Source organism: Rhinatrema bivittatum, chromosome 14 (genome assembly GCF_901001135.1).
Source record: "Rhinatrema bivittatum chromosome 14, aRhiBiv1.1, whole genome shotgun sequence".
NCBI classification, from domain to species: Eukaryota; Metazoa; Chordata; class Amphibia; order Gymnophiona; family Rhinatrematidae; genus Rhinatrema; species Rhinatrema bivittatum.
The window spans coordinates 19,332,652-19,345,022 of NC_042628.1; the positions used below are offsets into that span (position 1 = coordinate 19,332,652).

General features: G+C 41.7%; 1 protein-coding gene across 5 annotated transcripts in view; it reads left to right on the plus strand.

Annotated features, from left to right (window-relative positions):
* SMG1 (SMG1 nonsense mediated mRNA decay associated PI3K related kinase) overlaps positions 1-12,371 on the plus strand; it is a 147,049-nt gene that overhangs the window by 98,216 nt on the left and 36,462 nt on the right. For all 5 annotated transcript variants that reach the window (XM_029576036.1, XM_029576040.1, XM_029576038.1 and 2 more), the window contains 7 exons: positions 1,537-1,783; positions 3,217-3,446; positions 4,147-4,395; positions 6,072-6,210; positions 6,295-6,404; positions 8,053-8,271; positions 10,290-10,480. In XM_029576036.1, the coding sequence (XP_029431896.1) occupies positions 1,537-1,783; positions 3,217-3,446; positions 4,147-4,395; positions 6,072-6,210; positions 6,295-6,404; positions 8,053-8,271; positions 10,290-10,480 (1,385 nt within the window). The remainder of the gene's footprint in view (positions 1-1,536; positions 1,784-3,216; positions 3,447-4,146; positions 4,396-6,071; positions 6,211-6,294; positions 6,405-8,052; positions 8,272-10,289; positions 10,481-12,371) is intronic.

Genomic DNA, 12,371 nt, shown 5'->3' on the forward strand with positions numbered 1-12,371 from the left:
AAATCATACTGTCTAAGCTGGATATTGCATGCTAAGAATAACGATCTACCTGTGGAAACCACTGGACATATCTTGGCAAAGTCTTCACGACAGGTCTGGAGAAAGTTATGTGCTCTTACAATAGGAAATTTACAGTATCATTGTTTTTACCCTTGATAGGGAATGGTAATTTTCCCCTAGGTGTGGACAATAAAATGAATTGACTAAACTTAATGTATTAGAATGAAGCTGGATCTTATGTTGGATAATAAAACAACTCAAAGGGAAAATGTCTCCAGTAAGCATTTTAAGATTTTACAAATCATACTTTATATAATTACAGATACCTACTGCAAGACACACAGTAGTGTTCTTTGACTTATCCCTAGAAAATAATTTTTAAATTAAAGAAAAGGTGAAATAAATTCAGTATGTGGTATAAACAGATTATGAACTGTAAACAAAACATAGATTTTGAAGATATAATTTCATTAGGAATAACAAACTGAGCATGGAATTAACAAAGGAGAATACACATGACATAAACAGATGTTTACTTTAGGTAGAAGAAGGGGTCATAATATGAAGCCTCCTGGGGGAGGGGGTCAAGTCAGGACCAGTATCTGGAAATGTTTCTTCACAGAAAGGGTGGTGAACCATGGAATGCCCTCCCAGTAAGAGGTAATAAGGACAAAGATGGCAATTTAATTCAAAAGGGCATAAGATAAGCTCAGAGGATTCCTGGTAGAGATGAAGAAAAGGGTGACCCATATTGACTAGGGTAACTTGCACAGAGCAACAGCCTAAGAATTTAAAAAAAAACCCAAATCTTGCTGGGCAGACTGGATGGACCATTTGGATCTTTTCCTGCCAACATTTACTATGTTACTTTATTGATAATGTGTTGCAAGAAATGTCATTTAAAATACTGCATAGCGCCTACATTGATCAACAGAGGTTTCCAGATGGAATGGCTAATTTCACCATTATATCTCAGATGTGGTAAACATCCTGGCACAGCCTTGTATAATGTGAAACAATGATTTTTGGCAGCAGATAACACTGGATTTGTTGAGGAATTGCAAGATTCAATTTGATAAGATTGTTTGTAAAAGTGAAAGGTATAGGTGAAGAGTGAAATGAGACACAAGCAAAAAGGTGTGTTAAATTTATTGGCAGAAAGGAAGGCTATCGAGATTCATTGGATTGATAAGAATGCACCTGACTTGGACCCAATGGAAATGGAGTTTTTAGATATTTGGGTTACTAGATACCAGCATGATAAATATTTTATAGAATTTGGGTGGGGGAGGGAGAGAGGTAATGTGTGTGGAGGGGAGGGGGGGAGTGAGTGTGTGTGGGGAGAGTAAGCTTGGGGATATGGATGTCTTGGAATTTGATTGGCAATACATTTTGTGTATGAGAGCATGTGAAACCTTTACTATATTTATCTGGATGGCTTTTCTTTTTATTGTATTTTTGATGTTCTGTCTTTATGCTAATAGATTTATAGGAATTCTCAGTGTAAATATTAACGCTTTCTATAACACTAAATAGATCATGCTGAGCTTGCAGCAAAGAGCACAGAAACGTGCCAGCTACCTCTTACGGCTTGAGGAGATTAGTCCCTGGTTGGCTTCGATGACTAGCACTGAAATAGCTCTCCCTGGAGAAGTGTCAGCCAGAGACACTGTCACAATTCATAGTGTGGGAAGCACCATAACGATCCTTCCTACTAAAACCAAACCCAAAAAGCTCCTCTTTCTAGGATCAGATGGCAAGAACTATCCTTATCTCTTCAAAGGTAAGAATCTTAAAGTGGACGTTCTTAAGGGGATGTTATTTTAAAATAGGAATTAATAACATTGTTATATAGATGAATAACCAGTTAAATATGAAGCTGATGATACAACCTTTTTTTTTTTTTTTCCAAATGCTCTTTTTCTGGCCGATGCAATATCGGCATGCAGAAAACGGGCGCTCTCTTCTAACGCGCCAGTCGACCTCTCTGGGGCATCCAATGCAATATGCAAATGGGCTGCCGCGGTAAAAAGGAGGCGCTATGGGAAATTGTGCGTCCCTAGCGCCTCCTTGGCAGCAGGTGCCCAGGAGAAGTGGCTGTCAGCTGGTTAGGAAAACGGATGTTCGTAAAATTGTCCATTTCCCTAAATTGACCATGGTACACTTTTTTTTTTTGTTTTTCTTTTTCTTTTTAACTAACTCCTGTTTTCAGTTGTTCTGACCTAATATCGCCACAATCTAAAGTTGGAGGAACTATGGAAAAGTTGTATTTTCTGCTTTTCTGTCAACATTAAGGGTTCCTCAAAACTTAACGCCTGTTCCGGGGCAGGTGTTAATTTCTGAGGGTAAAAATGTGTGTGGTGGGCACACTTTTTTTTTTATTTTCCATCAGGAGGTAATAGCCTCAGTATGAATACATGTGACGAGTGCTTTTAGTTTCGTGGGGGGTAGGATGCACATTTTGGATGCACTAATCCCCCTTCTAGCATAAGGCATGCCTAACATGCAAATTTTCTCTCATGCATATTCATTGTGGATATTCTGAAACTCTGACTGGCTAGAGGGTCCCCAGGACAGGGTTGGGAACCACTGGCATAAGGGGTTGGGGATGCGAGTCCAACCATGGTCCATTTGTTAGAAATGGATAAGTAGATACATCCAGATGTACTGCCAGTAGTTAAGAGTCACGGTGCTGCCTATTTCAGCGTTCCTGTTTATCAGTGATGTTTCTAAGAGTTCTAGGAGGACGTGGTTTGTTGTGGCGACAATTAAATTACTGCTTTTACCTGATGATTGTTAGCTGTGGAGGAAAAATGAGGAAAACTAATCACTGAAGTTTTTTTAGTATGCCTAAGATGTGATGCCATTTTTTTAAACTCATTTTTCTTTTGTTTAAAAAAAAAAAAAAAGTTTGCCAAATACAGAGTACTCACACAAATTGCCCTTGATTTCATGTTGTATCTAGGTTGCATAGCTTTTATAACTTTCAGAGATAGGAGATTTAATTATTTTGAGAGAGAGACAGAATTTCTACTGAGCATTCAGTTAATTTATATTGGCCATCCCCTTTATTAGATTTTCTGCCTTTTCATTATGGGTTTTTTTTCCTGCATGGGCAATTAAACCTGATTTAAAAAAAAAAATGTGTGACTTGGCTTCTTGGAAAATGTCTTTAATTAAACATTCACCTTTTTGGTTGGTGCTGGTTTTCTCCAGGGTTAGAAGATTTACACCTGGATGAGAGAATCATGCAGTTTCTGTCTATTGTGAACACGATGTTTGCTACCATCAATTGTCAAGAGACCCCTCACTTTCGTGCCAGGCACTACTCTGTGACACCCCTGGGCACAAGGTCTGGCTTAATTCAGTGGGTGGACGGGGCTACTCCTTTGTTTGGGCTCTACAAACGATGGCAACAAAGAGAAGCTACTTTGCAAGCACAAAAGGTAATGGGCAAATTTTATTTTAATTAACATGTAATGACCTTTAACTGTAGGAGACTGTCATAATTAAGCTGAATTCTAAATATACAGTCAATGTTTTCAAATAGTGTAATCACTCCTTTTCAAGCTCTTACAGTATCCTGAGTAGACTTAATATGATCAGGGACTTTGCCATTTTTTCTCCAGTTTTCAGGGGATTATAAGCAAAGAATATTATCATGACCTTGATAATATGTCTGCCTTCTGTATCTTTAATCCTCATAAAATAAATTTTATCAAATAGCTGACAAATGCTTGTTGACGTGCTTTAGCTGCCATTTTATGTTTTGTGATTTGTGAATTTGAAAGGAGAGACAAGAATCTTTGATATGTATTAGAAATTTAACACCCTGTTGATGAAGTTTTTTCCCCCAAGCATTTAAGTAAAGCTGAAGAATTGTATTAATCTTTTGAAATTCTGCAATATTTGTTAAAACTGAGAAACCAAATGGAAAACTTAACATTTTTTAATTTACTTCATGTTTTGTATGTATCTTCAGTGGCATTCTTTTATTTTATGAGTATTAATTTTGATGGCATGAGTAAGCTATGCCACAGAGGAACTAGATAATATAGTCCTGCACTAAAGGGAAATATAACTTTTTTTTTTTTTTTGCATGAGAGGAAATTTAGATGGGATAACACACTTGATATTTTTTTGTAGGCTCAAGATTCGTACCAGACACCCCAGAATCCTGCATTAGTGCCTCGACCCAGTGAACTGTACTACAGTAAAATTGGTCCTGCTCTGAAAGCTGTAGGGCTCAATCTAGATGTCTCTCGCCGCGACTGGCCTCTTAACGTGATGAAGTCTGTTCTAGAAGAGCTGATGGAAGCAACACCACCTAATCTTCTCGCTAAGGAACTTTGGTGCTCTTGTGCAACCCCTGATGAGTGGTGGAGGGTTACCCAAGTAGGTAACGCATAAATCTAAAGCAGTTTAGTTGGACTAATGCAGACCTTTTGCAAGGCACACGTATGGTCATCCTTCCTCTTATGCAGTGACTTGGGTGTAACTTTCCTGGTTTTGGGTAGACTTACTTTTTTTGAAATTCAAATAGTATTTAACTTTGCCTGAAAAGAAGTGGTTGAGCAGCTTTGTACCTATCCTCTGCAGCCTGTGTTTTCCTCCTTCCCCTTCCCCCTGGCCCCTTCATGAGCAAATGTGGCTCCTGTTTCTCCTCCCCCAGGAGGGTGCATCCTTTCAAATCAGTAAATGGCTGGGAGGAGGAACAGTAGTGGGAGCTGCTTTCTGCTGGCTTGGAGATAGCTTTTCCCAGTACAAATACAATTGCCATAGCTTTCCCCCTCTACCCCGGTATGTTTACTAGCTTTGAATTTTGGATTTAATTTCTTGTGTTTCTAAACCCGTTCTCAAGGAGAGTTGCAGTTCAGGTACTTTAGGTAGGTCCCTGTCTCAAAGGACTTAAGTCTCTCTGTACCTGAAGCAGTGGAGGGAAAATTACTTTCCCAAACTCACAAAGCATTAGTGAGAGAGACCAGATTTGAATCCAGGCTTTCAGCTGCTGTTCCTCTTCCCCTCCTATTCCGCCCATCCTCTCCCCACTACCAGTGGCTCACTCCATCCCACTTGATATTGCCACTCTCAACTTCTGCCTACCTTCTGCAGCAGCAGGTATGCCAGCTGAAGACAATGCAGTAACTCTGAGACATTCCTCCATTCTTTGCAGCTGCTCAGGCCTCTTCTGCATGCTTTTTGTATAAACAAGAAGCCCGCAGAAAGGATTGGAACAATCAAGTGATTAAGAGCGTGGCTTGGTATCCTTGAGCTGTTATCTAGCAAAGGAACTGCTGAGGTGGGTGGAAGAGAGGCATAGGTGGTGGGAAAGATGAGAATGTGGAGGTAAACAGAAACCAAAGGTACAAGTTGGACTGTGGAGAGAGTTTTTTATGCAGGGAGAAGGGCTTGGAATGACAGAAAGTAAACAGTAAAAGGGAGCGAGACTATAGAAAACAGGAGGACACAAATGGGGTTATCAGGAAAAGGCATGAAAAGGCAGGCAGAGGGGACAAAACTGAGATGGAGAGGAGAGAGGTAGAAAGATTTAAAAAGAAAGTTTTATTAAATTCTTACTTCAAAATTGCTATACAAGCTTGATTCGCTGAAGTGAATGCTATGTAAAAAAAAAATTGGGTATAAAATATTCCTTGGTGATGGGGCAACTGGGGCTCAAAATAAACTTGGCTGACTGTACGATATAGTCAGAATGTCACCCTTTATAAATCCCCACATCCAATGTCCTTTTTACAATCTGAAAACAATTTTGTAGAACCTTAAAAATATTGCATTAGTTTGGGGAAAAGTATCATAAGCTGTACAAGAAATCTGTGTTTGGTAGCAATAATGAAACCATTACAGTTGTGGTGCACCTAATATCTGTAGAGAGAAATGGCTATTGTTACCTTAAGACTTTCGTGGATACTGAGTGCTATCCTCTGAATACATGTGTTAGTATGACAAGATAGGGAGCAGCGTAGCATATAGGGGTATATAAATTCATAAGAAGCTCACTTAGACTAGCTAATCTTATTGAAAAAAATTAGCATTTGCTTTTATTTTATTTGTAGTCCTATGCAAGGTCCACTGCTGTTATGTCCATGGTTGGCTACATCATTGGTCTTGGAGACAGACATCTGGACAATGTCCTTATAGACATGACGACTGGAGAGGTTGTCCACATAGATTATAATGTTTGTTTTGAAAAAGGTAAGTTCTTTGAGGTTTATGGGACAATAATTTGATACCAGGTGTGTTGTGGCTTATAGTAAAACTTGAACTTTCTTTGAATAGGAAAAAGCCTCAGAGTCCCTGAAAAAGTCCCATTCCGAATGACCCATAACATAGAAACAGCGCTTGGAGTGACTGGTGTGGAAGGGGTTTTCAGACTTTCTTGTGAGCAGGTACATCCTGATGTTCTTAGCTTTGTTTTGGTTACTCAAGTCGTCATTTTAAGAACGATTTTTTTTTTTCCCCTTCATTGTTTAGTTTCTCAGCCATGAGAACAATACATACTTTGGGGCCAGTGCAATAAATGAATGCGGAAAATGGGCCCGCTTTCCTAACGCGCACCCAGCCACCTCTCCTGGGTGCGTGATTCAATATTTAAATGAGGGGTGGCGCTAGGGACAAATGTGCGCCCCTAGTGCCTTCTTGGCAGGGGGTGCCCAGGAGAGGTGGCTGTGAGCGGGTTAGGAAAACGGACACTCAATTTTACGAGCGTCCCTTTTCCTAACCTGTGCACAGCCACGGGTTAGGAAAATGGACACTCATTAATTGAGCATCCTCTTTCCCTAACCTGACTGCCGGCACTTTAAAAAAAAATATATTTTTTTTAACCTTTTGGTTCCTCTGACTTAATATCACCATGGTATTTCTGAGCAGCCCAAAAAAATGTACAGAAAAGCAGAAAATACTGCTTTTCTGTACGTCCTCTCACAAAAATATTGTACAAAAGTGGGAAGATGTACAGAAAAGTAGTATTTTCTGCTTTTCTGTATATTTTTTGGGGGCTGCTCAGAAATTAACCCCTGCCTGAGCGCACTGTTTTGCATCGGCCCCTTTATGGGCTGCTTTTTTTTTAGTGTGCCTTTAGGCATCTGGAGAGTGCTTATGCATTAAATTACAGCCCTAGAGCAACATTCAACTTACAGTCAAGTTTTACCCGGCCCCATGGTAATAGGAAGTTCTTATGTTCTTAACATTGTCACTGCCACCCACTCACTACCTGCACTGTGACCGCAAGCATGTTCAAAACTCATCCCTTACTAATGGCAAGTTTTAATCATGCTTGTGGTCACAGCGTAGCTACTGAGTATCAGAGCAGGTGGCATCAACAAAATATGCTCTTTCCTAGCGTGTAACCAGATGGATTCAGGACCAATGAGTTATGTGCACCCCTGTTAGCAGATGGAGACGGTCAGGTTTCAAAGTTGATGTCACCTTAGATATACCCCTGCATTGACCTCAGCCATTCAGTATCTCTCAGTCTCCTAGCAGATGTGGACGTGCAATCCCCACACCAGCATTGGTGTTTAGCTGGATTGCAGTACTTCGAAATGTACATTCGAAATGTACAATGTACATTCGAAATGTACAATGTATTCCTCCTTGTCAAATATTTTGGGACCCAAAACCTAAGAATTTGGGATAATCCAGGAACCTAGTACATGCTTACAGTAGACTTCACTTGTTAATAGTCCTTCAAGAAATTGTGTAGATTTCAGTTAGTTAATGATAGAAATATGCTTTTCTGTTCCTCTGAATTCAGAAGCTATAAGCTTTGCATTTAGCACCTTTGATGAAAGCACAATTAACAAAAATAGTAGATCAGTAATAATCAGCCTTCAAGGGGAGATCAAAGCCAAATGTATTCGAAAGAAACCATATGGCAGGTATTTGATCCAGGAAAGCTAAATGTAAAATAAGAGAAATTGACTGAAGAATAAAGAAGACTTTGAAAACATGAAAGAACATCCAACTAGTAGAACATTGTATTGCTTCTTATACAAGGTATATAACCAAATGTGTAATATTTTTGTTAAAATTTAGGTTCTACATATTATGCGACGTGGAAGAGAGACTTTGCTTACATTGCTAGAGGCCTTTGTTTATGATCCGCTTGTGGACTGGACAGCTGGAGGAGAAGTAGGGTTTGCTGGGGCTGTATACGGTGGAGGTGGACAACAGGCTGAAAATAAACAGAGCAAAAGAGAGATGGAAAGAGACATCACACGCAGTCTCTTTTCCTCCAGAGTGGCAGAAATCAAGGTACAGTGAACTGTAAATTATTCCAATAGCACTTTCAAATCTTTTTGCCTAAATCCCAAAATGATAGCTCTCACTGGAGTCTTGCGGACAATATGCATGTCATATGTGTGGTTAACGTTTGCTCATTTTGTTAGATATACACAGTAGTCAAAATTGATTATACTGTTTGCTAATGCCTCTTTTGCATCCAAGGTCAATGCTTTTAAAGCTGAATTTAACTTCTCAGTGGGACTTGGACCAAATTCCCTAAGGCTTGTGGAATCTATTGTACTGCTACATGTAATCTATATAAATAGCATGAAAGGTAACTCTGATTTCCTGGACGTACCCAGATCAGTCCAGACAAGCGGGTTATGCATTCCTACCAGCAGATGGAAGCAGAGGACAAAACCTTGCGGCAGTGCTACGAGTACCACCTGCAGTCCCTTAGTATTTCTCTGTCTCCAGCAGATGGTAGAGGTGCAGTCTGATTCAAATTCAAGTTGAAAGACAGATTGGAAGGCTCCCTGATATTAGGCTCCTTCATGGACCATCCCTCAGGTGAAGCAGGGCAACCGGGGGGGGGGTTGGAACTACATAATGACCCTGGCTGGTGTTCTACATAATGACACCTGGCTGGTGTTCGCTCTCGTCTGGCTGGAGGTCCAGATAGCAAGGGGACTGGCTCCCTCAGGACCACTGATTTCCCCCTCCTGAGGCCTGCACCAGCCTGTCTGAAGTACCCTGCTCTCCTTAAGCTATTCTCTTGTTTAAAAAAAAAAAAAAAGTCTTCTCTTTGCAGCGGCTTCAGGTAGCAGTCAGCAGTGAATGCCTTAGCAGCAGTGTGAGCTGATGGCACGCCAGGAGGGGAAGACGGGGGTGCTTCTCTCCCCTCTCCCTCCCTCTGGGGACCCCCCCCCCCCCCCAGGGTTGGTGAGGGAGGTTGCGGCTTGTGTAGGACTGTGGGTGCGGTTTCCTTTCAGCTACCTGATTTTGCCAGTAAGATCATCTTTTTTTTTGTCTTGTACGGCGGAGTTAAGGCTACCATTTCTCATTGGCTTAAGGAGGTGATTTGTTCAGCGTACATCTGTAAAGGTCGCCGGATTTCTGTGGGTTTGAGAGCGCATTCCACAAGGGCGCAGGCAGCGTCCTGGGCTGGGTGTCAGCTGCTGTCACCCCAGGAGATTTGTTAGGGCTGCAGTGTGCCTCGATTCATACTTTCACCAGACATTACCGCTTTGATGTGAGGACGCAAGACAAGGCGTCCTTTGGTGAGAGTGTTTAGCGTGGGGGTCTTTCAGGTTCCCGCTCACTTGAGGGGTGCTTGGGTACATCCCACTTGTCTGGCCTGATCTGGGTATGTTCAGGGAAGGAAAATTGGTTCTTACCTGCTAATTTTCATTCCTGTGCTACCACAGATAAGTCCAGAGACCCACCCAGTTGATGCTGAAAGACTGAATTTCCAGCCAAGTTGATATTTAAGTTTTTGCCTTAAAAAAAAAAAAAAATCCTTTTTGGGCAAGATCTACGGTGTTCCAGTGTCTTTTTGTTGGTGGACAATTAGTCTGCAGTTTTGGGGGTTTCCAGCTCTTTGGATCTATTCACCCATGAGAGGGGTTTTAAGATTAATCTTGGCTGGCGCACTGGTCAATATTGAGGGGTCTGCAGGTGGCACTCTGTTATGTAGCAGTGCTTCAAAGTTTTGTTCTCTGACTCCATCTGCTAGTAGGGAGGCAAAACCACTTGTCTGGACTGATCTGGGGTATTCCAGGAACAAAAATTAGCAGGTAAGAACCCATTTTTCTATCCCTTGCTGAGCCTATTGGGGGAGCTACTTCCTTTAGCTGTAAAATCCTGAAAGGCTCCACAGAGGCTGAATAGTACCCTTATGCTTGTCACTCCCAAGACAGCCCCAAAATGGTAGGTGAAATTATGCTTGTAAGAAAAATATTTTTTCTTTTACTAGTGGATATTTTAGCACCGTAGTTCCATAGGGAATATTTTAACTTTTTAGTATTTTGTATTTATGTATCTTGCAGGTAAATTGGTTCAAGAACAGAGATGAGATGCTGGCTATACTCCCTAAGCTGGATAGTAGTTTAGAAGAGTATCTGAACCTACAAGAAGAACTAACAGGAGGAGAGAAGCTGCAAGGAAAACTTCTAGAGGAGATTGAGTTCCTGGATGGAGCGGAAGGAGCTGATCACCCATCTCACACATTGCAGCATAGGTTAAGCATTCTTTTGAATTTCTGAAAATAATGTAATGCAGATGAATTGGCTTGATGTGCAAGTGGGTTCTTGCCAGGTTCTTATGGCCTGGATTGGCCACTGTTGGAAACAGGGTGCTGGGCTTGATGGACCCTTGGTCTGACCCAGTATGGCATTTTCTTATGTTCTTATGTTCTTATGTGGCTCTAAACTTCATTTTAGTAAACATACTCCAGAACAGTGATACATTGATTAAAGCAGGACCAGATATTCAGTTACCCACTGGGTAGGTGCTGTCAACTGGGTCTCAACTTTCATCTGACATCTAGAAATTACATAAAGTTATCCATAGAGAGCTGGTGCACCAAAAATATTTTTTATTTATCTTACATGATTGTTGCCAGTATTCTGGTTCTGAAGTATATTGTCCTCAGAAATGTTGATGTTAATCATATGTAGATAGATACAACTTTAATTCACAAAATACTTTTGGGGGGTAATTTTTTCAAATAAGCCACTTACACATGTAAAACCTGGTTTATGCATGTAATTGGCTCTTTTGAAGATAGCCCCAGCTGGTATGTATGTACTTTTACAGGCACTGGGGGTAGACATTCTGGGGGGATGAGGCTTGTACACACATTTTTGGTTTTTCAGAAGTCTACATGTATGCACTGCAAAGAGCAGGTATAACTTGTATATGTATTAGGGGCCTTTACCCAGCATTTTCAAAGCAATTTTATGCACACAATTGCTTTGAAATTAGCAGCACGTCTACACATATCAGGTATGGCTGGACTTTTCCTATTCATATCCCAGATCAGTCCAGACAAGTGGGTTTTGCACCCCTACCAGCAGATGGAGGCAGAGAATTAAAAAGCTTTTCAGGCACTACTGCTTAAGAGTGAGTGCCACCTGCAGTCCCTCAGTATTTCTCTGTCTCCAGCAGATGGCAGGGGTGCAAACCTGCAGTCTGACAGAAAAAAAAGGATAAATAAAATAAAAATTTAGGAAAGATTAGAGGAGTCTCTCCCTGAGGTGTTAGGTTTTTTCATGGCCATCCCTCAGGTCGAGCTGGGCTTTAGCCCGCAGCATCCAAAGGTCGGAAAGCCAGGGGTCCTGGTTATTTCCCCTGAGGTCTTCTTCCCCCAGACAGCAGCCAGCAACAGGAAATTGCATCCTTTCTTCTGTCTGTCTTTGCATGGCTGTATCTTTAAGGGGAAAAAAAAAGGGGGAGTTTACAGCTTAAGGCCTCTCGGCCTAAGGCATTTTCTGTACCAAGGGATAGAAGAAAGAGTGAGTGAGTGACTCTGAGGTGACTCGCTCTGCAGGTGTTGAGTTTGACGCGGCAGTCAAGCAAGCCCACGCCACACGTGCTCTGCAATGGTGCCATCTTTGAAGCGTGCCAAATCCTGTTGGGTCTGTGGCTCCAGCCGCTCGCGGCTTAACTTGGTTGCAATTTGCAGTGAATGTGCCACGTGAGGGGAGGGACCCTCCACTGGGGCGGCAGCCGACTGGAGAGCTACCCAGTCTCAGGGCCCTGGCAAAGAGGCTTCGGGGGGGGAGATTTTGCAGCGGCAGGCAAGACTGCTACATGAGATGAGAAGCAAGCACTTTCTCGTGAGCCAAGAGATTACCCTCCCCCTCTCTCCAGAAGGGCAAGCTGGGGTTGAGGATGAGTGGGCGGGTGGTATGGATGCACCAAATTGTGGGGGGAAGTGGAGGAATTTTCCACTGATTTTGTTTTACTTCTGCATAAGGCCTATCTGGCCATGAAAGGTGCAGGGAGTAAATGGCCCCTGAGTCGGAAATCGCAGCGGAACCCAAAGGAACCAATTTTCCTTTCCTGTGCATATGTTATAAAATGACCCTTCCTGTGTGCCAGCTACTTATTGATACTTTTTTTTTTAA